Source organism: Leucoraja erinacea, chromosome 11 (genome assembly GCF_028641065.1).
Source record: "Leucoraja erinacea ecotype New England chromosome 11, Leri_hhj_1, whole genome shotgun sequence".
Taxonomy (NCBI): domain Eukaryota; kingdom Metazoa; phylum Chordata; class Chondrichthyes; order Rajiformes; family Rajidae; genus Leucoraja; species Leucoraja erinaceus.
The window spans coordinates 15,183,537-15,210,744 of NC_073387.1; the positions used below are offsets into that span (position 1 = coordinate 15,183,537).

Consider the following 27,208-nt stretch of genomic DNA (forward strand, 5'->3'; position numbering starts at 1 on the left):
GCAGTAAAATGATGTCAAGGTGCATTAAGAAGTGTTTTATTGGCTTCAACATCTCCAATTTTAAATACATCTTCCACTGACATTGTTAGGGAAGATCCCTCAAATATTCATAATCATATTGTGAAGATAGCCCAGTTTATGTTTAAGCCACATTAAATTCAGGAATTGAAGGAAAAAACAAAATCCTCTTGGGTTACACAAAGATTTAACTTGAAAATGTGCTATTTCAGTATAGTGTCCTGGGTTGTCAGATCTTATGTGCCAGCTGAGTAAATAAGCACTTTCATAATTAAAATGAATGAGTGCACAGTGTTAAAAAAACAGAAGGTTCTGTATAGACATAGGGAATGGTCAGCTTCAGAATTGTTTGTTAGTTGTTTGTTGCAAGAGTTTATTCTGAGTGGTTAAACTGGAGATGATCTTAATTGGATTTACAAGGATAAGTTAGGGTCTACCAACAAAACAGATGGATGAAGAGAGACCATTCACTTCAATAGGGACCATTACTTTTGATCCTCCCTGGAAACAGATCTTGTTGGACAATGATACATGTACAAGATTTAAATGGGCAGTCCTGCAATATAGAAGACAAGTCTCCATGGAATGTGGGGGTAATTTGGGGGTAAGGGGGGAACCGCTTTCGTCCCCCCTTGTCCCCCAAATTATGGGACATAAACAGGCTGTTGTGGAAATAGTCCCGCCTCTGTGTTTTAGGTTTGACACTCTCCAGTCAGACTCTGACTGGGATAATGGGAAGTTTCAAACTCAGAAATGAGTTCCTGTAACTATGTTGAGCTTTCCACTATTTATCTTGACATTTCTGCATAGTTGCTTAAGTATTCCTCCTTTCATGTTACCCAGCTGAGTAGGATTGTATGTGATAGATTCCACCCTTATCCATTCATACGTGTAGAGAGAATCCTTTGGCTTCTCAACCTGTTTCTGCACCATTACCTCTGGGGTCCAAACATATTTATCTTAGGTCCTCACTTGTATCAACTTGCCGAGATCTGAAAACCTGAGTTCAGTTTTACATGTGTATCAATAGTCAATAGTCAGATTTATTCGTCACATACACAATGAAGGGCAGTGAAATGAACTTGCTAGCAGCAGTACAATAAAAAAGAACACACAATACACAATAAAAAATTTAACACAAAAACATCCAGCTGCGGTGGAAGGCACAAAGTTTAGTCAGTCCTCCTCCATTTTTCCCCGTGGTCAGAACCATAAACCTCCGCAGTCGCCGCTGCGGGCAGCCAGATGTACAGGCAAGGTAAGTCTCGAATCGGTGCTTCCCTACCGAAAACCGCAGCTTGAAGATGACGTAGGCCGGCGGTCAGAGCTCTTCTCCAGGGATCGCCAGCGAGGGATCCCGCTCCGGATGGTAAGTAAGTCCCCACAGCGCCCGCGGCTAGAAGCACCGCAGACAGCAGCTTCAAGCTGTTGTCGGCCGCGGGGTGGTGGTCGGAGCTCTTCTGCTTCGCGGTCCCCAACAAGGGATCCCGGGCTCCAGACGCCGCGCCAGCTGGAATCTCCGCAGACCGGCTTTAGGCTGCTGTGGGCCAGCGATCGGAACACTCCCGCCTGGCGACCCCTGGCGAGGGCTCGCCCGCTCCGCGATGAAAAGTTCACGCTGCGCCCGCTGCTGAAGCTCCGGGAAAGGCCGCACCAATCCTGGGTGTTAGGCCACGAGGGAGGCGACATGGAAAAAGTCGCCTCTCCATGGAGGAGTCGACTGAAAGCGGTTCTCCCCTCACCACCCCCCACACAAGACGCCACCGAGAGACATTAAAACAAACATTTAGACATACTAAAAAAAAACAAAAAAAGTTGAATTGACTAAGACGCTGCTGGCAGGGCAGCCATCTCGCAGCGCCCCCACCGATGTGTGTATGGGTGATATCAGCTTTATCATCACCCTTTCAAAACTTTCTCTATTCCTGCACTGTCTGCTGAAATGGATATTTCCTTTGCCAATGTTAATTTTCATGTCTTGAGATGCCTTCCTACACCACAGGAGCTTTCTCAATCCAAGATCTAATTGTACAGATAGAAGTCAAAATATTATGGGATGGTCATAACTTCACAACAGGAGGGATTTGCACATTGAAATGGCACATTCTCTCAAATGGATGTCAACACTTGACAATCTGTGATGCTTCCCTCCATTCTCTCATTTATGTTATAAGGTTAATCCTAGTCATTTCATGAAGGAACTTGGAGCTAACCAGTTGAAGGATGTCAATGCAACAGCCATTTTTCTATTCAGATACTAACCGTACATTTCCTGTACTTGCTACTTGATGTTTTAGTCCCATTGCCAGAATGTCAGTTCAGCACCAAAATAAATATACAAAAATTGCATTTAAGATGGTTAAATATGCTGCCACAACTATTAACGAACCCATGCAAAGTGTAAAATGATAAAATTAGAATGGGCTCATGACAAATAATATTTTATGTTATCTGGCAAGGCATCAGAAATAACAGCAAAAACATGCAGAAATAGAATCAGTTGAAAACCTCAAGCAAGGCCACAAATAAGCACCAGTTACACATGCCTTCTCCCCATTTGTTTTCATGGATCTTGCCACCTATTCAGGGCGTTTGCAACCCCCTTTCTCCTGGCCATTGTGTCTTGTCCATATTTGCCATTAACACTCTCATAATTGGACAATTAAGTTTCTCTGTCGCTGATATTCTCTAACCATCACCCCAATAAACTGTCCCCATGAAACCAGAATACACTATGTAATGAGAGCCTGCAACTCGCTGAGTCTCTGTTAATATCCAGAAGGCTGGCGATAACAACCGAGGTAGAGGTGAAAAGTCTCATGGTTCATTAACTGACCCCTACCTGTCCATCCTTTCAGATGTACTTGTCATAACCTCTATCTTCTTATTAGTCCCTCCATTTGCTGACCAGCAGCTCTGATTTCCACTGCTCTGTCACTTCCCGAGTAGCACTCGCGAACCTCCTGCAGATATTATCCTCTCCAATTCAGAAACAACCTTGCACAGGCCCCACTTGCCCTAGAAGAGAGCTAAATGATCCATATATCTGGTCCTCTCCCCTGGGCCAGCTCCTCAGCTACGTATTGAACTGCACTATCTTTCTATTTCTTCTCTTGTTATGGAGAGTAATCCTGAGATTACAACCCTGGAAGACCTGTTCTTGAATTTACTGCCTAAACTCCTTACATTTTCTTTGCAGGACCTCATTTCTCTTTGTACCTATATCATTGATACCAATATGGACCACGACCCCCTCACAGAATGTCTTACGCCTGCTGAAAGACATTTTCGACAAAGCAGACACCTGCAGAGTGTCTTTCTGGCCCGTTACATTAGTCATGAAAATACAGGTTAAGGCATGAGCAAACCTTAAACCAGACCGAGCTGCTAAATTTGCAGCAACTTGATTTTAATCAGTACCTTAACCAGTTGCAAGTTTTAACAAATGTCAAGGCAACACCAGTCATTCTGATATTTCTGCAGAATATCGGCGCAGCATTTTTCAAGTGGTTACATTCAACTTCCAGGAAAAGCAACTGAGGCTGGTATCTTTGTTATAAATCTATTCATCTGCACATAAATGTGCTTCTTAAAGATATTGCTTCAGCAGCATTGTTGGTCTAGGAAGATAGCGTACGTGTAGTTAACGGAAGGTGTGGCACATACCAGAGGGAGATGGGTAGAGCAGAATGTGAAGGGGATTGAGTATTGCATTGACTCTAGTAAAGTTTAGATTAGTCAAGTATCCCGTTTCAATGCTGGGAATTCCACATAATCATAAACGTTTGTTTGATCATAAACACGGGCAGCACGGTTGCACAGCGGGTGAGGATGCTTGTCTGTACGGAGTTTGTACGTCCTTTCCGTGACCTGCGTGCGTTTTCTCTGTAATTTCTGGTTTCCTCCCACACTCCAAAGGCGTACAGGTTTGTCGATTGATTGACTTTGTATAATTGTAAATTGCCCCTAGAGTGTGTGGGATAGCGTTAGTGTGCGGGGATCGCTGGTCAGCGGAGACTCCGTGGGCCAAAGGGCCTGTTTCCGCACTGTATCTCTAAACTAATTAATTTTTACTTCATTTAACCACAACAGCTTTATCTTGAGATTACAACACACCCTAATTCAGCAGAGTAATAGCCAAAGGAAAATGAAAGAGAAGAGTCACTCAAAGAGAATACCTTTCAACTTCTTATAGGAGTGATATATTACTTCCTAGTCCTCATTATTGGTCTTATTGCTCACTTTCAAATCCTGAAATGAATTTGTCCCTCCAGGTCTGAGCAACCTCTATCACTAACATTTCTCAACTCCTCCAATTCTTCTTCTTGTGCGCCCCCAATTTCTGTTGCTCACCATTGTAGGGTGAGCCTTCAACTTGAGCCATGGAGTATTTTTTAATAAACTGTACTACTAAACATAATCATTATATTAAGGGGATAGTTCATTAGACATTGGAGTAGAATTAGGCCATTTGGCTCATTGAGTTCACTCCGCTATTCGATCATGGCTGATCTATCTTCTCCTCACAACAACATTCTCTTCCTCATAACCTTTGATGCCCTTATTAATCAAGAGCTTCACAATTTGCACTTTAAAAGTACCTAATTACTTGGCCTCCACAGCCATCTGTGGCATTGAATTTCACAGATTCACCACCCTCTGGCTGAAGAAATTCCTCCTTATCTCCATTTTAAAGGTACACCTTATCATTCTGAGGCTGTGGCCTCTTGGCCTAGACTTTCCCATCACTTGAAACATCCTCTCCACATCCATTCAAACTAGGCCTGGATGTGATAGTAGGGGTGAGGTTTACAGGAGGTGTGTATGGACAGGCTACCATTGATAATTTATCTAATATGTAAAGAGATAATTGCACTCAAGACCACTTTGAATTGAGTGAGTTTGATTTGAGTGAATGAGTTGCCAGAGATATGTATATACTTGTGTTTCTGTGGTTTATTTTATAAAGCAGCTGAATGCAGTTAGTTACTCTAACAATATACAAATGCAGAAAGAATGATTATAACAGTACTTCACCAAGGGGGAGAGAAAAGAAACCAGCCTGGAGCAATGCAGATAAATAATGCAAGTTGACTGCCAGATGTCATTTTCTTATGAAATGAGCATCAAAAACTAAACCATCTATAGCTATCCTATTTCCTATGTAATGCTTCTTTCTTGCTCCATTCTGATTCGAATGAAGAAAATGAATCCCATTCTCCAATAACCTGATTTTCTTTCCACGGAGAGAAGGAAAGGGTGACGTTTCGGGTCGAGACCCTTCTTCAGACTGATGTCAGGGGAGTGGGTGGTACAGGGATAGATTGTAGTCGGAGACAGTAAGACTGGTGGGAGAACTGGGAAGGGGAGGGGATGGAGATTGTAGTTGCTGTTCATGGTGTTGGACCTGATCTAGTTTTGGTGTCAGAGTTACAACTATTGACTGCACTCTTCATGCATTGCCTATTTCTGCCCATACTGACAGAAATGAAACACCAGCATCCACATTACAACTGCTCCGGAACAGGCTCAAATTCAGATCACATGAGGCTGATTTGTCCCTTGTGATTTAAAAATATACTCTGCTTGCCTTAGGTCAACTAACTGGGCCGCTTCAGAAATGACTACAGGCCGGTCAACACCTTCCAAGGTATACAGTGCACATGACAAGTGACAGTGAGCTTTGTCTCCAGTACATAGCTACTAAGATACCAATAAAAGTGAGTGCCGAGATGGTCATGCCATGGGCAGCACACCAACACTATGGCCATGACTGCCCACTTGCATGGGCAGAAGGAACTTATGTCAGGAGGCAAAGACTTGCCCATCTACAACAAGCTTTCTTCCACAGAATCTAAAAATATACCACATTCTACCTGAATCCCTCAGATGAACAACGTCCTGCCAGACTCAGGTTTTCCAAAACTTTTGTTGAAAAGTAAAGTTTTGTTAGAAGCTCTTTGATCATGCTCTTAGAATATAGAACAGTACAGCACATGAACGGGTCTGTTGGCCCACTACGTCTGGGCCTGGACTGCTGTCCCCATGTTGGTCGAGGTCTCATGGACGCCAAAGTTCCACACTGCAGGATCATTCCTATTGGTCCCTCAATCTGCTGCTCACTATGGCTTAAGAGAGTTCATGAGGCACTGCATTCCTGGAGAAACTATATCACCCATTTTGATTTCCGTGCGAAAAAGTGACAACTCAAGCACTCGGATTTGCTGGCTTGTTGTGATAGAGCCACTTACTGCACTCATGTGCTCTTTAAGGGTTAAAGCACAGCTCTGCTTATGAACAGGAAAGGTTTATATTCCCTTAATATGCAGTTTGATGTAAATCAGATGAAGGATTTCCTGACAGTGAATGTTGTTTTCAGGAAGCACAAGTGAGTCTTTCACTCTGAGGGAGTCTACACCGCTGTATAACGTCAGTACTGTCTGAGTCATGGATCATGAGATCAAGGGTCACCCTGTACTTTGCTAGCTACACCCACCAGTACAATCTCCAATCACACCATAGAGTCATAGTCATGCAGCGTGGAAACAGGCCCTTCGTCCCAACCTGCTCGCAATGACCAACTAGTCCCACCTGCCTGCATTTGGCCCATCTTTTATCTATCCATATATACATAACTAAAACTCTGATCTTGTTATCTTCTGGTTGCGTGGTCTTTCTATTTGCGCAAAAATGGTTAACGATAGCGCTACAATTTGACACCAGTTCACTCACCGTTCCCCTCTATTGCGAGTCCACCAAGTTTCGTTCCGATCGGTTCAATGTCGTAAAAGTTTTCCTGTCATTCAGCGCCGTGCGGATTAGTCTCTTCCCCTGTCACTCCCCGGGACGGTGTACCCCTTCCTGCGCCATTGCGCCTTTATTGGAGCCGGGGATGGCCGGTGGAGGTTTCCAACCAGAGGGACCCGAAACAGCCTAACCTAGCCCCCAGCAGCCCCGCACCAAGCAGCAGCTCCGCCCCAAGCAGCAGCCCCGCCCCAAGCAGCGGCCCAGCCTCGGAGACGAGACTCGACCCAGCCCAGCGTGGGAGACCCAGCCCAGCCCAGTCGGAGATGTGGCCAAACAGAAAGCTGAGACTCTGATCCCGGCGGAGAGCGACCAGCAACCAGCACCCGCTGTGAGTCCACATCGCACCGCCAATTCCAGCCACTAACCCTCTGGTCCACCTCGCTGGCTCCGCATCACCTTGCTCTTCTTGGGCAATGGTATAATTGATGCCCTTTTGAAGCAGGTGGGAACCTCAGACCTCAGAGTGAGAGGTTGGAAATGTCCGCAAAAACTCCAGCCAGTTGGTCGACACAGGTTTTTAGAACACAACCTGGTATACCATCAGGTCCAGGCGCTTTTCTAGGGTTCACCCCTCTGAAGGAATTTCTGACGTTGGCCTCTGTGACTGAGACTGAAATACCATCACAGCGAAAGGGGGCTCGAGAAGGCACATCAGTGTTCTCTCTATCAAAGCGTGCGTAAAATGCATTGAGCTCGTCAGGGAATGATGTTTCGCCGACATTCGAGCTACTTCCTGATTTTGCCATAGGAGGTGATTCTGATAGGCAATCAGGCCCCGCCACAGCTGCCGAACATCTGTCTCATCCTCCAGCTTGGAGCAAAAGTCCCTTTTGGCCTTTTTGATTGCCTTACCAAGGTCATATCTGGACTTCTTGTAGACCACTGTATCATCAGACATGAATGCCCGGTGTCTGGTCTTTAGAAGAGTGCGGATCTCAGAGTTCATCCAAGGCTTCTGATTGGGAAACACTCGGAAAGTATTTGTTTATGAAGTATGTAATGACTGTGGCATATTCGTTCAGGTCCATTGCCGAATCCCTGAACATTGCCCAGTCTACAGATTCCAAACAGGCCTGGAGTTGTTCCTCTGCACCCCGCTCCCGGTCACAAAACTCTGTAGTAACAGCGGGGCAGGCAGCATCTCTGGAGAAAATCCACGCGGTCACGGGGAGAACGTATTAACCGCGCAGCCGGCGGCCGGGTCTCAACCTGTGAGGCAGCTGCGCCACTGTTTACTGGTGCCCTCCCCTAATTCCCCCCCTATTTAACGTTGCGCTCCCCTAATTCCCCATTTAACGTTGCGCTCCCCTAATTCCCCATTTAACGTTGCCCTCCCCTAATTCACCATTTAACGTTGCCCTCCCCTAATTCACCATTTAACGTTGCCCTCCCCTAATTCACCATTTAACGTTGCCCTCCCCTAATTCACCATTTAATGTTGCGCTCCCCTAATTCCCCATTTAACGTTGCCCTCCCCTAATTCACCATTTAATGCCCTGCGCTCCCCATTTAATGTTGCGCTCCATTAATTCACCATTTAACGTTGCGTTGCGCTCCACTAATTCACCATTTAACGTTGCGCTCCCCTAATTCCCCATTTATTGGTGCCCTCCTCTAAATCCCCATTTACTGAGACTCGCTCTTTTCGCACCTGGCTCGCAGCTTGTGCGCCCGGCTCGCAGTTTGCGGACGAGGTTCACACTCTACGCTCCAGGCTCGTCCCTTTCGCACCAGACCCACGAGATAGACACAAGCCTTTGTAGTCACAACCCTTGGTATGAACACAACTTGGTCGAAACAAAGCTTGGTAGACATAACCTTCGATAGACACAACCATTGGTAAACACAACCCTGGGTAAACACATCCCTTGGTAGATACAACCTTTGGTAGCCACGGCCAGTGGCGTAGCGTGGGGGGTGGGGGCAGGGGGGGGGGGGGGGGGGGGGGAAGGGGGGGGGGGAGGGGGGGGGGGGGGGGGGAGAGGGGGGAGAGGGGGGGGAGAGAGGGGGGGAGGGGGGGGGGGGGGGGGGGGGCGGGGGGGGGGGGGGGGGGAGGGGGAGGGGGAAGGCCAGTGGGGCGGTTGCCCCGGGTGCTAAATTTTTAGGGGCGCAAAAAAAATTGTTGCTCCGAGGCCAGGCCGCCGCTGTCGCTGCTGCTGCTGCCGCCGTCCCAGCCCAGCCGCCGCCGCCGCCCCGTCCCCCCCCCCCCCCCCGACCAGCTCTGTACAGTCCTCACCTCTGAGGGTGCGCTCTTCAATTGCTGCAGAAAGAAGCAGCACTTCAGTCTGGTCGGATTTACCGAAGTGAAGGCGAGGGATAGAGCGATAAGCATCCTTGATGGTGGTGTAGCAGTGGTCGAGGGTGTTTGGTCCTCTAGTGCAACAGGAGACATGTTGGTGGAGGTTAGGGAGCGATTTCTTGAGGTTTGCTTTATTGAATTCCCGGCAATGGTGGTAAATGCCTCGGGGTAAGACGTCTGGTGTTTGTTGACCACGGCGTGCAACTCCTCCAGTGCCAGACGGACGTCTGCCTGTGGTGGGATGTAGACCGCGGTCAGGATAATGGAGGTGAATTTCCTTGGAAGGTAGAAGGGGCGGCACTTCACCGCCAGATGTTCGAGGTGTGGAGTGCAGGAGTTGGACAGGACTGCCACATCTGAGCACCACGCAGAGTTGACCATGAGGCAGACGTCCTCACCTCTCCCTTTCCCAGACGCCAGTGTACGTTCCATACAGTGGATGGAGAAACCTTCAGGCTGGACCGCTGAGTCTGGGGAGCTGGGGGCGAGCCATGTATCTGTGAAACAGAACACAGAGCATTCCCTCAGCTCCCTTTGATAAAGCAGCCTTGCCCTTAGGTCCGCCACTTTATTTTCTAGTGACTATACGTTGGCCAGTAGGATAGTAGGGAGAGAGGGCCGAAGTCCCCTCCACTTCAGCCTGACCTGTAGTCCTGCCCGACGGCCAAGTTTCCGTACTCCATGGAGCCCTCCTCGCTGTTTACAGGTACAGTACTTAAGGGTCTCCGCAAGGTCAGGGAATCCTGAGATTGGGAATTCCTATACAGTCGGCACCTCCAGTTCCGTTGCTGTTGGGGGGGATCCTGCCCGACGGCCTCGATTCCGGACTCCCTGAAGGCCTCCCCGGTGTTTGCAGGTAAGATTCTTGCTGTGCCTGCGCTCCTCCACGAGTTTGGGGAATCCCCTCTGACCGAGGCTTCCCTTGCCGGCGCTAACAACGGGAGTCCTCAGTAGCGTTAATGCATTTAAATGCGTTAGCAGCTCGCTACTTACGCCGTTGATTCCATTGGATTTCCTGATGCAGGTGAGTTCATAAAAGCTGTATTTTACTGTTTTTCTTTGTGCCGTTCTTTGTGCTGTTTGCAAAATGTCATCGCAGGTAGGCCTCATCTTGAATTTGGACAAGGCTGATTCCTCTACTCCAGGCAAGAAGCTGATCTATTCCTTTCATGATTTTGTACACCTCTATGTGATCACCCCTCATCTTCCTGCACTCCAAGCAATAGAGTCCCAGCCTGCTCAACCTCCCCCTATAGTTCAGACCTTCGAGTCCTGGCAACATCCAAATATTCTCTGCACCTTTTCCAGCTTGACAACATCTTTCCTATAACATGGTGCTCAGAACTGAACACACTACTCTAAATGCGGCTTCACCAGCATCTAACATAACTGCAACATGACCTCTCAACTTCTATACCCGGCTGAGATATAATGTAGTGCTAGGATAGAAATTGAAAAAAACATGTTTCCTCAAGATGAGTTTCTGTTGCCTGTATTCATCCAGAGGCCAAGCAATACAAAGCAACTACACTGGGTCTGCACAGCGCTGCAGCTGGTACAGTTACTGCCTGTCAACAACAGAGACCTGGGTTCGACACTGACCTCAGGTGCTATCCGTGTGGACGTTGTAGGTTTGCATGGGTTTCCTCCAGTGCTCCGGTTTCCTCCAACATCCCAAAGACGTGCGGGTTTGTAGGCTAATTGGCCGTCTGTAAAATTACCCCGAAGGGAGAGGATGAGAAAGTGGGATAATAGAGAACTAGTGTTAATGTGTTTGAGGGCTGATTGTCAGATTGCTGCAGATCAAAGTGGCAGCAGCTGTGCTGAACAAAGCCTGGTTTTGCCAGGAAACCCACAAGTTCTATTTCAACACATCTTCCTTGTAGTATCGGTCAGGCCCTCTGCTCCACAATAAGCAAATGTAGAGCTGTAAAGAGATCATCCTTCACTGAACGCTGTAAATCACTTCACTGTGGTCTAGCTGGTTGAACTGCTGCCAGAGACCCAAGTCAAGTCAAGAGTCAAGAGTTTATTGTCATGTGTACCAGATAAGAAAATGAAATTCTTGCTTGCTGCAGCACAACAGAATATTGTAAGCAAAAATACAGAACAATTCTGTTCAATATACATATAAATAAGCAGATAAAGTGCAATAGGCTGTTACAGTTCAGAGTCTGTTTGTTGGCGAGTTTAACAGCTAATAACCTAGACTCAGAATCAAACCTGGGACCCGGGTTCGATTCCGAACTTGAGTGCTATTTATGCGGAATTTGCACATTCCCCTTGTGACCCTTTGGTTTCCTCAGGGTGCCCTGGATTTCCGCCCATATCCCAAAGATGTGGGGGTCTGTAGGTTTATTGGCCTCTGTGAATTGCCCCTCAAATGTAAGAATTTAAAAAGTGAGATAATATAGAAAAGGTGATTGATGGTCGGTGTGGACTCGGTAGACCAAAGGGCCTGTTTCCGTGCTGTATCTCTAAAGTAAGCGAAACTTGCCACTTTGATGGGTTAACTGGCTACCAGAAATTGTTCCAAGGTGAGTGTTAAAATCAGGGGACAGTTAATAAAAATGTGGGTAGAATGATAATTGGGATTAATGCAGGATTCGGGTATATGGGACGTTGACAGTCAGTGTCGACTCAACAGTCCAAAGGGATGGTTTCTGTGTTGTATACCTCCATGACTCTAACAGGAGTCTTGCAATGTAATTCAGGCTAGTTCCTCAGCCAATTCCTGAAAAGATGCTCCTCTTAATTACTCAGGCACTGATGTCCCACACAGATAATGATTACATCTTGTGCCCACCTGGAAGATGAGACTTTGATTACAACTTCCCTGTGTCATTCATTTTAATGCCCACAATCTGGATAGCCACAGGAGAAAATAGATCACAGGGAGAATTACTGAGGAAATAGGTTTGCTCTGTGATGTAGCAAGAGTCAATGATCTGAGCGGCCTCCTCCTATGTTGAAAAAATATGGAAGCTATCTTTAAACTCCTATAGTAGAAACAACAAACTTCAGATGCCGGTTTACAAAAAATGGATAAATGTGCTGGAGTAACTCAGCAAGTCAGGCAGCATGTCTGAAGGACATGGATAGGTGACGTATCAGGTTGAGACCCTTCTTCAGACTGAATTGTTATATCGTGGATAGATATTAAGTGCCGAGTAACTCACCGGGTCAGGCAGCATCTCAGGAGAAAAAGATGGGTGACCATTTTGAGTCGTGACCCATCTTCCGACTCTTCTCACAGACTCTTCTCTTCTAAGGTACACAAAAATGCTGGAGAAACTCAGCTGGTGCAGCAGCATCTATGGAGCGAAGGAAATAGGCAACATTTCGGGCCGAAACCCTTCTTCAGACTGTTCTCTTTTATCTTGGCTCTGCTCCAATATTATTTCCACAGTTCTTTCATATTCAGATTCAATAAATACATCCTCCTAAGATTCTCTGCAGTCAGGCCACCAGAATTTCAATTGCTTGTGTTATCCTATATAAGTATAGATAAGGAACTGCAGATGCTGGAATCCTGAGCAACAAACAGAAAGTGCTGTAGTAACGCAGCGGGTCAGGCAGTATTTCTGGTTGTTTCGGGTTGGGATCCTTCTTTAGATAACATCCTTGAGGTCAACCAATGTCATTTTGCATAAAAACACCTCTGGACAAACATTGTTCTGCCACAACCCCCTGGATTGTCCTCTCTGTTCTGGGTCCATCAGCTTCTCCCTAGTTCGTGGTGCAGTTCAAACTACCTTCTTTTGCATCCTTTACATGCCCATGATGAAATTAGCACATACCTTCAAATACCTTTCGCCCTCCAGCGATAATCTTTCAATTTTCTCATCCATTACATTTCTGCACTTTAAAATGATTTGCTTGCAATCTTTCAACAATTTCTCATGGGGTCAGGCTGGAACTTCAAATCAGCATTTTGTCCTTAGTAGTTCTGGGCAATAAGAGACAAGTGGTTTCATGCACCTCCGACGCTATTACCAGCAAAAAGATCACTTTTCACATCTCCACATCATGTTCATATGTTCCATGTCCTCTGCTTGGATGTTATTGTTCACCTTGAGAAACACCTCAAATCATCCCGCACACAGGTGAACAGCATGGTCCACTCTTATGTGTTGAGCTCCTCAACATTATTCCCGTGTGTGCTGCCTGCCACCATTACTCCTCTCTACAGAAACTTTCTGCTGTGATCACCAGACCATTATCCTGCTGTTCACTCATGCAGCAATTTGCTATCCTTTGCCAATGCACTGTCTGTAGGCTCCTCTGTGGCCCTGCATAAGCAGGGATAGAACTGCAGACAGAATGTCTATTTCTTAAGGCAGTAACTCTCAAGTAAATACAATTTAGCATATCACAATAAAAGGATCCGATCCAATTTCTAGGATGTAGGGTAATGCAAGGCGCTGCAGATGTTGAAAACTTGAACAAATCATGGAGTGCTTGAGCATCTCATCAGGTCAGGCAGCATTTGTAGAGCTAATGGATAGATGACATTTCGGGTAGGAACCCTTCTAGGAAATGAATCTCTGAACAATAAGAGGACAAGTTTAATTTAGTGCTGTGTTCGAAGGATGGTTAGAATTTTAAATTCCAAGTAGGACAAGATGTTCTGGTGCTGTTCAATTGGTGAATGATGATAAATTCACAAATATTAGCAGACTGTCAATAATCAACATACGTGTTTGGTAAAACGTGATTTTAAATCAACCTCCATTGTCTTCCAAGTCTTATATTAAACTGAAATCACCCAATGATAATTCAGTAAAAACAAATAATTTATGATTTTATACATCCAAGAACGGTATAATAAAGTCAGCATAGCACATTTTGCGTATTAGCTGTGAAACCTTGCTGCATAACACATAGTATGGGATACGGTATACAATGTTGCTTTGGATCAATGACAGACTGAATTTTGTTGAAATATGAACATTTAAATAAGCATTGGTATATATATATATACACCAAACACTCAGTTTCCTACCGTTAACAAGAAACTTATTAATGAAAGGACTTTTTCTCAGAATGATATCGATCAATGAAAATGAAAGCATGCAGAGACCAGAGACCAGAGAACATGGAACAATTCAAAGTTAATTCAATGAATTATTAATATCCTTTCCACTGATAATACTGTCTGGGCTGCTGCATTCCGGATGTAAACCACTTATACAATTCATTATTTATCAATATTAATATATCCATGTATTGATGCCAATTAGCACATTTAATTGATTAACAGAGTTACTAATACATATTCCCTGATCTGAATGGAGTTCTAACATGATCCCTGCACATAGAAGTGGAGCTCTTTCCCTATCGAGTTAAAGTAAGTGAAGAATGGAGGAAAATACAGCCCAACAAAGCAGGTAAGTCTGCATTCTCTCTTAGCACCCAAGCATGCAGCCATCCCTGCCGAATCAGCTGAAGACCAAATAGGAATGGAGATTCATATCCATTCTACCTATTCATGCTAGAAGCAAGCAGAATCAGAAGCCCTCGTACTACCAGATGTAAAACGCCTTTGATCATTCGTTGTTCGAAGCAGATGCAGTTGGTGGATAGTTAAGTTCAAGTCACAATGAGCACTTCAAATGAGTGTATGAATCTGAGGGAGTAGAAATGCATGGAACACCAGCTGGACTAGCCCCTGCTGAACAGGAACAAAGGTCTTCTTCATGATTACAATCCATCCCTCATCAATGTAAATTTTAATGCTTTAACTGCAACTGAAATTGCAATTAAAACAAAGAGTATTTGGACAACCGTACTCTATTTTGTGTTGGAAATCTCTGCTTAATATCTGAAACAGCAGGGTGCTCCATACCTTCCTTTGACCCACAATCCATGTTTACTCTGCTCCACTGCAGGTGTATTTTGATATTCTCCCCGTAAACCTCTTTTCTGTATTACCTTTCCCAAGATTTTCAAAAATTCCTAGAAACCTATTCTGCTCGGTCAACCCTTTTTTTAAACTTTTTGATTTGATATCTACGTATCCCAGTAAAGTACTCTGAAATGAGAGAGTGCTGTAAACACATGCGTAAATGGACAAGTCACACAATGGACATTGGAAAACTAGCCAGGGGAATTTGGATGCCCAACTATGTACTAGATTAATACAACATAGAAAATACGACCATTCATATGGGATGAAACAAAGTGATACAGGAACAGATAATACTTTGAACACGTTTATATTGGAATGCATAGAGAAAAGTGCTTCACAGGAAAATAAGCAGGAGGTGGAGAGGGGACGAATTAAATGCGTGCAACACAATTGGGATGAATTTTCCTCATTTGAATGAATTAACCGAAATATGGACAGGCTCCCTTCCCAGTGTGCCTGTTTTCTCTTAGCACTGCACCCAGATTTTCCAATATGTTCAAACACAAAACAGAAACAATTGTCCTCACATTTGACTCCTCTCACATTGAACAGCGCAAGAAATCAGGAAGGTAAACTCGACAGGTTGGGCAATAAAGGGCAATAAGGCTTACATGCTGATCCATGCCACTATCAAGCATCCTTCCTACCCAATTGACCATCACATATACTTACGTAATTTAAAAAAGTAGCAAGGCGATTTCCAGTACCTAATTCTTTGAAAGCATCCTGTTCATTTTTCTATAAAACGAAATGAGAATGAATACACACACACACCAAGAGCCCGCACAATGTGCGAGCACACATGGGTACTTACATAATTTAAATACGTGGCTAGTCTATTCCCCTCCGTCGCAAGGTTGCGGTCGAATGGACGCTGCAACAGATTTTATTTAAAAGATACATTTATCGGAGGTTTCTTCTGTAAATGGTTGAAGTCCATGTCAGCTGCTTACACCACACAACTCCCATCAAAGTTGTATTTGAATTTTCATCCTTCAATTTTGAAATACCCCTTAAATTTTTAATTTGCTTCTGACATACAACATAGACCCATTTTTCTTGATAGATGGATGGATGTTAAAGAAGGAATAACTTTGGAGGTACTCAGAATAATAAAGTCATGAGGTTCAAATTGACCCGTAGAGATGTTTCATTGCAACTTTCACAGGGATTTGAGCGGGTGACATGGTTTACCAAAGAATGTAAATAGGTGATGGAATTAAGCAATGGTTTAAGATCATGTGTCTAGAACACCACAGCTTAGTAATAGGAGATCACATGGGGGCTACTGAGGACTTCAAAATCCCCTATTCTATGCTGTAAATCACACAGATAATGAACCACAGCAGATGGTTGAGCACATTCATTTATTCTGGGTTAATATCTACATTTTGTTTGAACAGATTTTCTTTTCCATCCAATTCTTCGGAGTGTTTTAGGATTTTGAACATCAGCATCATGATTACACGGATGCCAGCCAATCATAGCCAAAGGTTTTCATCAACCATCTGTTAGGAACATAGACACAAGGAACTGCAGATGCTGGTTTACAAAAATAAAACAAAGTGCTGGAGGTCAAGCAATTTCACTGGAAGACACAGATATGTAATGTTTCAGGTCTAGATCCTTCTTCAGATGGAGGAAGGGTCCCAATTCAAAATGTAACGTATTAATGTCTCCCAGCTTGACCCGCTGAGCTACTTCAGCATTTGTTTGTTTTTGTTAGTAACAGAACATAAGCCAATATTTATAAGCTGATAAGTAGCTGGACACGATGAAGCCAAAGGCACTCAAGACTGACTCTACAAATACAATGACACCCTCAATCTCCCAGCACAATGTTCAAAATCATTATTCCACGATAGTTAGACAACAATGAAGGCAGTTGTTGTTTTGTAAAACTCCTTATTCAACTCAATAATAGTCAAGATAGCCAAAACATGGATTATATATCTTCCCTTTATAAATCCCTGCCATCTCCTGGACACAAGTGCAATGGAATAAAATAATAAGATTAAACGAGAACTTACCAGTTTGAAGTTTGATCTGTATTTTATGAGGAGTTACGATGAGGGATTACGTGAAGAACCTGCTCAACACGCATGCGTGACATACTTCAAAGCAGCGGTGTGGAATCACAGATAGACACAGTTATTGAAGTAAACATAGTAAAGATAAGGAGACATCAGTTTATGAATTTGACCCATATTATTGAGGGTGGGAGCGGAGGGCACGTAATCCCTCATCGTAACTCCACATAAAATACAGATCAAACTTCAAACTGGTAAGTTCTCGTTTAATCTTACTATTTTACTTTGGAGTCACGTGAGTGATTCCGTGAAGATTTCAAAGCTCTGTGATTTCAAACTGTGTAACAGTTATTACTATATCACTGCCGAAGTCTTTGAGGGAGGAAGTGTGTTATCGTACCAACCAATGAATCTGTTTGTAGAAAAACACAATGGTATTTTTTAACAATAACAACAAAGAAATTAAATTGTTCCCCTGGCCTTAAATTAAATATTTGCAGTCTATAAAATCTTTCCTGCAAATAAAACAGGTTTTGCCAACGGCATATTATAAAATTTCTGAACGGTCTTTCCCCCCACCATCCTGCTGTAGCCAGGATGTGGTTTATAGGCACGTCCATTCTTTTAGCCGTCGACGTGGATGCTGCCCTGGTGGAATGAAATTTGTACATGTTAGTTTTTATCCCAGCAGCTTTTGGCACCTGCTTGAGCCATCTCGAAATGGCTCGTCACCCGACCATAAGGTTTTTTTATGACTGACCCACAAGGCTTTTCATCTCCCTCGAGTATTTTGGTTGTGTCTATGTAGGATAGTAGGCTCATTGCACATAACCGTGTTTCTGATGGGTAAGCCCGGAATTCCACGACTGGATTAGGTGTTCCTGGTCTGCTCTGTTTGATCATTCCCTGGATAACGACAGAGATCTGGTCTGGAGCTGTGAGCATGGTGTCCAGTCGCAATAGGTGTAGTGACTGGACCCTCTGTGCAGATAAAAGTGCCATAAACATGAGTGTTTTGAACATAGATGGTTCCAGGTTGAGGGATCTGGCTGGTGGCCATCCCCTGAGGTATGTCAGGACCACACTGACATCCCATATATGGGTGTACCTTGGTCTAGGGCGTTCGAGTTGTAAATACTCTTCATTAGTTTGACCACCAGCTGGTGGGACCCCGTGGCCTGTTGTCCTGGAGCTGGTTTTAAATAGACAGGCAGGGAAATTCTAGCTGTGTTGATGGCTTTGTAGCTGAGTCCTTCATCGTGGTGAAGGTTCGCCAAGAATTCCAGTATATTGGTAACTGTAGCGGTTGAGTAGGTGGTCCCTGTATCCAAGCAGTACTTCTCCCATTTTTTGATGCTGGCCAAGTGCTGTTTTTCATATTTAATATTTTTTATTATTTTATACAATTTTTTAACAAAACAGAACAAAACAAACAAAAAAAATGAAAAATAAAAACTGAAAATGACAACAGGAAAAAAAAGGAAGGAAAAAAATAATAATAATAATAAAACAAAGCCGCCAGACATAACAGTATTGGTACAATCCACATGGTGCTACACAGTCATGCATTGCAAAAGCAGAAGTAAAGGTCACAGGACTACATCACTGCAGATAATATGAAATTATGAAATTATTGGACTTTGAGATGGTTGATAAATGGTCCCCAAACACTTAAAAAGTTGTTTGGTACCTTGGAGTTGTAGAAGCGTATCCTTTCCATCTGTATGATTATTATCATTTCATTGAGCCATTTTTCGAAGCAGGGGGGTGTAGATGATTTCCAGTCTGTTAGGATCATTTTCTTGGCTGCCACCATACCAAGCATCAGTGCTTGTTGTTCTTCAGACGTGAAGTACAAAGAAGTCTCTGAGCATCCAAAAAGTGCTAGTTCTGGATCAGGGAGAATATCTTTTCCATAGACCCCAGAAAACCACTTAAATATTTTAGACCAGTATCTTTGTATATGAGGACAGAGCCAGAAAATATGTGTTAAAGAACCATCTGCACATAGACAGGCAGGGCAATTCTAGCTGTGTTGATGGCTCTGTAGCTGAGTCCTTCATCGTGGTGAAGGTTCGCCAGGAATTCCAGTACATTGAGCACAGAGGAGATTTACAGAGTACAGAGGAGATTTACTAGAATGTTGCCTGGGTTTCAACAACTAAGTTACAGAGATAGGTTGAATAAGTTTGGTCTTTATTCTCTGGAGTGCAGAAGGTTAAGGGGGGAATTGATAGAGGTCTTTAAAAAATGATGAGAGGGATAGACAGAGTTGATGTGGACAAGCTTTTCCCTTCGAGAATAGGGAGGATTCAAACAAGAGGACATGACTTCAGAATTAAGGGACAGAAGTTTAGGGGTAATATGAGGGGGAACTTCTTTACTCAGAGAGTGGTGGCGGTGTGGAATGAGCTTCCAGTGGAAGTGGTGGAGGCAGGTTCATTGGTATCATTTAAAAATAAATTGGATAGACATATGGATGAGAAGGGAATGGAGGGTTATGGTATGAGTGTAGGCAGTTGAGACTAAGGGGAAAAAAAATTTGTTCGGCACGGACTTGTAGGACCGAGATGGCCTGTTTCCGTGCTGTAATTGTTATATGTTATATAGTTATTGGTAACTGTAGCGGTTGAGTAGGTGGTCTCTGTATCCAAGCAGTACTTCTCCCATTTTTTGATGCTGGACAAGTGCTGTTTTTTAGTGGACGTTCGGAGGGATGCTGACATGGTGTCGATGGTTTGTTATGATAATCCCAGTCCCAGAAGTGGTTTGTGCAGAATCTGCAACCGAGGAGTTTGATTTTTCCATGGAATGGATGGCTTGTGCCCGACACTGGGTGTTAATAACTCTGGGTCACTGGGAAATACCATCGGAGTTTCAACAACCATGTCATGGAGTATTGGGAACCATGGCTGTGTAGGCCAGTCGGGTATTATCAAAATACCTGAAGCAGAGTCCATTTGTACTGTGCGTAGTCCCCGACTGATGAGGCAGAAAGGAGGAAATGCATAGAAGAATTTCCCCAATCCAGCGCGAACGCATCCACCGCTGCTGCCTCAGGGTCTGGTTCCCAAGCGACATGCATAGGTACCTGGTGATTTAGCCTTGATGCAAATAAATCGATATCTGGCGTGCCATGTTGCTTGATTTCAGGTAAATTTCAGGTATCTGCAATGATCCTTGTGAATGGTACTTAATAGTAAACATCTTTAAGATAAATGCTTGCCATGAAGTATCCTTTGGAATTTAGTTGTTTGGCAGTAACAACCGGTTCCATTTTGAAATGTATATACTTAACAAACATATTTAGTGAAGTTAAGTCAATGATGATGTGACATCCACCATCTTTTTTGGGTTTAGTGAATATATTTGATACGAATTGCAAGGGTTCAGGTTTTCCCATGATACCCTTTGTAATTATTCTCACCAGTTCAGCTTGTCCCTCTTGTTTCTTTAACGGAGAGGGGAAAAATACCCTCTGGGGTGAAAGTTGACCTGGTGGCAATTTTTCTAGTATGAATTGTATTTGTATTCACTAATGCCATTGAGTATATACTGATCACTCGTGATAGACTCCCATGTATTAGTATTACTCTATATACTGGTAGGAACCAGACCCACCTACCTCCATGGTTATGGGTATTCTTCTGTTTCCTGCCGGTCCAACGAGTGTTGCACGTCGTCTGACGTGGCGGTGACGTTGGGGGGTGGCACATTTTCCATGGGGTCCGCTCTGGGCCCTGGTCTAAAGAAGACTTTCGGTGATAGAATGCGGACCCCGAGCTTTCATCAGTCCGATATGGTAGACGTTGACTGATGGACGCGATGGGGTGCTGCTGTGTAGGAATTACTGTTTTTGGTTTGCTCGTCCCAGCCCTGCCCTCATGAGCCGAAAGTTTTGTAAAACCTCTTGTATGTCCTTCATATGCTTTGTGAGGTTTTTACCAAAGAGCAGTGGGTCTGGCTCAGTGGCTGGGGTATGCACAACCCTGCAATGTAGGATTTATGGCAGGTCTTATGACTTGTTTACGAAGGTTGTGGTCATCTCCGTATTTGTCCATGGAACGAGGAGAAACGATGTGATGGCTGACGTCAGGCTTTTAATGGCCTCCGTGGGGTTTCCACGTAGCTGTCCACCACACCTAGCAGCTCTTCCTGTTCCTGCACCACTTGCATATTCCCGAGATCTTCAGCCATTGCCCCTGTTCTTGACCAGCCCAGTCCTGGTCACCAAAGCTATCCTCTGGAAAGGCGGAAGCAATGGACAGTGCACAAGGCACTGTGGAGGGAGTGCCTGATCACCCTCTGCGAGGGCGCCCCTCCTGGGGTGCACCTCGCTGGAGTTCCTGCTCCAAAAGCCGCTCCATGGGGCTCAGGCGGCTGTCTCTCCCCCGCCTGGGTGAAGAGACGTCCTCGTCTGATAAGTCGGAGCCACCGGCCAGATGCCTCTTCCAAGGCTTTACATCCAGCCCACTGCTCAGGCGCTAGCGGGCTGGGCTCGGCGTGGTGTCGTGGTATAGCGGACCGCCCAGTAAGCGGTCCTACCGCCTTGTTGCTGCCCCCGCGAGATGGAACGCTCCTCCGTGGAGTCAAGCGGGGGGCAGGTCTGTTCAGGCGGCTGTCTTTCCCCCGTGCGGGTGGAAAGGCGTCCCGTCCGATAAGTCGGAGCCACCGGCCGGACGCCTCTTCCATGGCGGTACTTCCAGCCCGCTGCTCAGGCGCTAGCGGGGCTGGGCTCGGCACGGTGTCGGGATAGCGGAGCGCCGAGTAAGTGATCCTACCGCCTTGATGCTGCCCCCCAGATGGAAGGCTCCTCCGTGGAGTCGAGCGGAGGACAGGTCTGTTCTGTTGCTGCTCCCCCCAGATGGAACGCTCCTCCATGGAGTCGAGCGGGGGACAGGTTTGTTCTAGAGCCTTTCTTCTCTGCCTGAAAGCAGAAGGCTCCCTGTGAAAGAAAAACCCGACGTCAGCTTACCTGACGGTCCGTTCTTTCATCTCCATAGCGGGAGCGCCTGACTCCCGCTGTGCCGCTGTTGCTCTGCTGGACGTAATGCCGCGCATGCGTGCTGAGCGGGTTCTTCACGGAATCACTCACGTGACTCCGAAGTAAAATATGTAAGCACTGATGGGTACTTACATAATAAGTGTAAGATAGCAGCTCTACCACTGCACTACTTTGCTGGCCAGCATTTAGATTCCATTTTTATAAGGAGATGTTCTATTCAATCTGAAATTTAGATTGTTGAAGCCATTCACTGAAATTATTTGCAATTATAAGCACTTGTAAGCATTTGGGTTCTTGCTGACAAACAGCATTGTACTTCAGCCAAATACATTCAAGTAAAGAAATAGGATATCTGAAGGTGCAGGGCACTGATGATAGAAATAAGGGGTATGAGGGTTACACAGAGAAGTGTACAAGTTACAGGCAACATGTAATAAAAGGGAACTGCAGATGCTGGTTTATACCAATGATAGACACAAAATGCTGGAGTAACTCAGTGGAGAAAATGGATAGGTGACATTTCGGGTCGGGACCCTTCAAACCGTTTTGAGTCTGAATATTTTAGTTCCTTTATTCCTTTATATTTTTAAAGAGTGAACATAATCGTTCACAGATGTCTCCACTTCCCAGCTGCTGACAAGATTAAATAAAATTTGTGTTCGATAGATGCACATCTGCTACTTTCTGTTGGAGGAAGTCCAAATGAAGAGGGTCCATAAAAGGCTCCAATAGTAAAGTCATGAGATCATCTTTTATTTTCCAAGCGAAGAAAGGAGCTGTTGTTGGAACTGGATACACTGACGGTGAAATCTATTAAAGCTCGGCTGCAAGTAATCCGTTACTGGATCAGCTCTTACTCTTTGCATCCTGTCTTCCTGATTTTATCCACAATTAACTTATTCACTCCAAGCGGTTTAACTTCACGCACTCTACTTCCATTGGCCTGATCATTGGGCCCTCACTTGCTGTTCATACTGTTATGCCTTGGAGGACAAGGAACCAGGGAGTTCCTTGTAGCTTATGCAATGGACCTCTCTTTGATGCAAAACTATATTCTGCACTTTCTCTTTGCACTATGTTATATTTGTGTATGGTTTGATTGTACACATGTAGTATGATTTGTCTGGATACCACGCAAAACAGTTTTTTAAATCATATCTCAGTGCACGTGACAATCATAAACCAATACCAAAAGGTGGCCTGTTTCTGACCAAGATGGATGTCATTTTGAACAAAGGTAAATACAATTTACATTATCAGAGATCATTTGTACTGCCACTGGGACGCATTGCCAGGGGTGGTGGTGAAAGGAGATAAGATAGTGATGGTTAATCAGCTTTTTGCTAGGTACATGGAAGTGCAGGGAATAGAGAGATATGGATCTTCTACAGGGAAATGAGAGCAGTTTTACTTGGCATCATGTCTGGCACAAACATTGCAGGCCAAAGGCCAGTTCCTGATCCATACTGTTTTATGTTTTCTGGTGCAACTACCAGAATTCACGGATGATGTAGTATGCTGGAAAGTAGTCTTAGTTTCTTATATATGGCCAAGCACCAAAGAGATCAACACTACATGATTGCTCAGGAGTCCAGTTATATACAAACAGTTTTTTCATTTTGTTTTTTGGATTCCATGATGGAATCATCCGCTTCTTATATGTACTTTAGATTATGAAGGGCTGAAAGGAAATAACAACAAATAAACACTGGATAACAAAAGGATTATATCCAAGTTTGCCATTGGCACTGTTTGGTGGCACAGTATTGAGTGCAGATGGAAGCAAAGGAGACAAAGGGACATTTTTGGATTAAGAGGGGAGGCAACATTGTATGTCCTAGAAATCAATTTGGGAAGAGGCATGGTCATCTACTCTGCATTAATTACTCCAGTTTCTCAACTGAAAAGTTGCTTTGAACAATGATTTAGTGGTCATTCTGCAAAATTAGAATAAAAACGATTAGAAAGGGTCATGGTATGTTAACCTGCACCTTGAGGTAATTTCAATATTTATTTTCCGTGTTGGTTTATTGCAGATTAGTTAAAATCTGCAGTTGTCCAAACCCAAAATCGGTACCTGAATTTAATGTAAAGATGTCTATGGTCATTTTTTACTCAAGTAATGGAGAGAATATCACCCAATATTTGTGGTTGCAGTGTTTAAGTTTGAGTGAGCTATCTTTAAAACCTATGATCAGACAACGAGAATTAAATTAGTTGCTCAGCAAGAACTGCTACTATAGAATAGTGTGGGAGCACAGCTTGTTCATATTAATGTCAAGTGAGTTTCAACTTAACATTTGCACATAATCACAGTTTGGACCAGGACTCAATGCCATTGCTGTGAAACCACATTTGGAGCATTGCGTGCAGTTCTGCTCGTCTGGCTATTGGAAATATGTCATTAACCTGGAGAGGATGCAGAAAAAAATCATCAAGATGTTGCCAAGACTTGAAGGCTTGAGTTATAAGAAGAGGCTGGAATGTTTTTCCCCTGGAGTGCAGGAGGCTGAGTTGCCCCCTTACAAAGGTATACAAAATCAAGAGTGGAACGGAGAAGCTGAATGTTCACCGTCTATTTCCCAGGGTAGGAGAGGACAACTAGAGGATATAGCTTTAATGTGAGAGAGGAAGGATTGAAAATAGAACCATGGTGTAATTTCTTCACACTGAGTGTGGTGCAATAACAGAATGAGCTGACAGAAACTGCAGAGAGGGGTACAATGGCAGTTTCAAAGACATTTAGACAAGAACATAGATAGGAAAAATTTAAGGGGATATGGACCAAATGCAGCAATTGTGTCAAGCACAGTTATAAAACCTGGTCTGATTGGACAAGTTGGGCAGAAAGGCATGTTTTAATGTTGTACAATTCTATTGCCATTAATTCCTGTGATAATTAACAATGTTTGAGTACTTTATTTCATTACTGTGTCCCTTTTAACACAGAGGTCAACAATCATAGTAAAATGCATTACGCGAGAATTCTAAACAGAATCATGTTACGATACGTGTGAATGAAGAAGTCCAAATCCGGTCCGAAAGAGCACTTGGTACATATTTAGCACTTGGGTGGTTAAAAGCGTTGAAACTGCTTCCCAGCCCATAACTAAACACCAATCATCAATGGGTCTTTCATACCGATTTATTTTTATCCTCTGAAAATATTTTCTTTTCTTTCTGTGCCTACCAATAAAAACTGACATACAACATCTGAAGTTACAGAGCAGGTTTTTGGATGTCTTCCTCTGTTGATGGGTGCGTGTTACAGCTGTGCAAATCTTTGGTATCATGTCCAAATTCAACAAGCATTTTGTCAGTGAAATGTCTATGTCAATGGACCCAGGTTCTGCTCGTGATACAGAGAGATATATTCCAGGCAGTGTAGCAGTTAGGGAGCAGTGGGTGACCGAAGGGTGAGCAGACAGTCTCGTCAATAACATTTCTCTGGAATCCCAGAGGTTATGGGAAGAGACCTGATAGATGTAATGGAAATTATGAGAGGTATCGCTGGGGTAATTTTTCCCACAGCAGGAATGTCAAAGACTGGAGGAGCATAGCTTTTAGGTGGGAGGGGCAAAGTTTAAAGGTGACGTGCCTGGCAAGTTTTTTTTACGTACATAGAATGGTGGGGCCCTGGAACAAGCTGCAAGCGGTGGTGGTGGAGGCAGATACAATAGTGGCATCCACAAGTATTTTAGATGGGTACACTGTTATGTGGAATGGAGATATATGGATCATGTGCAGAAAGATGAGATTTGTTTAACATGGCAGCATGTTTGGCATATGCATTGAGGGCCGAAGGGCCTGCTCCTGGGTTGTACTTTGCTATGTTAAATGTTCAACAACTAGCAACTGGGTTGTTGGTGGGTAGGTAATGGTTACATGGAGAAACATTGTACATGGACAATTAAATCAAGCCCATTCTGCACAATTGATTAAGGGAAACCAAGTTTGCTAAAAAAAAAGCAAATGCCACAGTAACATACCAAACAATGAACGAGGTGCTCCATGTATTAGAGATGAGAACTTGTCTCTTAATCCACAGATGCAAGAATATTGATCCCTTTCCTGTAAATTTTAGGGCAATTCTCCTTTGAACATAAAGTTACCAAGTAGACTGAGAACAGGGCAATGGGCCACAAGTTTGGATATAAAAAATATGCTGACACATAGAAATCTCACTAGTCTTCATCAATGATCTAGAAATAACATTTCAAATCCCATAATGGCAGCTAGGGGAATCAGTTTCAATTACATTATTCCAAAGACACCAATAAGGGTCAACAAAACAGGAAAGTTGCTGGATGAACTCAGCAGCTCAGGCAGCATCTGAGGAGGGAAATGGACAGACAATATTTTGGGTAAGGACCCTCCTTCTGGACTCAGTCCACCTGAAACTTTGGCTCACCATGTCTACACAACCATGCTGCCATTTTAAGTCAACCCATCTGTATAAACCTAGTTTGTATCCCTCTATTTCCTGCCTGGTCATATTTTTGCTCTAGATTGTGGCATCTGCCTTCTTTTGTGCCATCAATTAAGGACATCCATTAAACCATTATAAAAATGTGTCTGGTTCACCAATGTGTTCAGTGAAGGAAATCTGGTTGCCTTACCGGATTTGGCTGAAATTCTTTTCCAACCCAAAGCCCAACTCTAAACAATCCTGTGAAATATCCTAGCAAGGCTCTCATTTCCAGGATCTGGTAGCAAATGATGGCTTTGTCTACGCTCCCCTTGTTTAATTTGGGATAAACTCTGGACAGAAGCCTCCTTCAAGCAAAACACAAAGTGCTGGAGCAATGCAGTGGGACAGGTAGTATTTGTGAAGGGAATGGACAGATGACATATCGGGTTTGGACCCTTCATATTCTTTCCCTGCCAGAGATGCTGCCGGACCTGCTAAGTTACACCAGCACTTTGTGTTTTACTTAAGATTCCAGCATCCACAGTTCCTTGCAACTCCAACCATCGTGGACGTTTTGTCCCTTGATGTTGGCTCTAAACATTCTACCAAGCCATACACCCCCAATTCCTATCTCTGATATTTTTATTAATAATAATAATTAAAAAGTTTAAAAATCATTGCCCTCCTAGTCATTGTTCTCAGTCGAACTTCAAAATGTCCCTGAAGA

The 27,208-nt window shown here is 44.1% G+C and overlaps 1 protein-coding gene across 4 annotated transcripts in view; it reads right to left on the minus strand.

The window, feature by feature from the left end:
• p4ha2 (procollagen-proline, 2-oxoglutarate 4-dioxygenase (proline 4-hydroxylase), alpha polypeptide 2) overlaps positions 1–27,208 on the minus strand; it is a 120,142-nt gene that overhangs the window by 10,201 nt on the left and 82,733 nt on the right. For 3 of the 4 annotated variants that reach the window (XM_055642701.1, XM_055642700.1, XM_055642702.1), the window contains exon 12: positions 15,708–15,773. In XM_055642701.1, the coding sequence (XP_055498676.1) occupies positions 15,708–15,773 (66 nt within the window). Of the gene's footprint in view, positions 1–15,707; positions 15,774–15,849; positions 15,910–27,208 lie in introns of all 4 variants that reach the window. The other variant, XM_055642703.1, reaches the window with a different exon arrangement.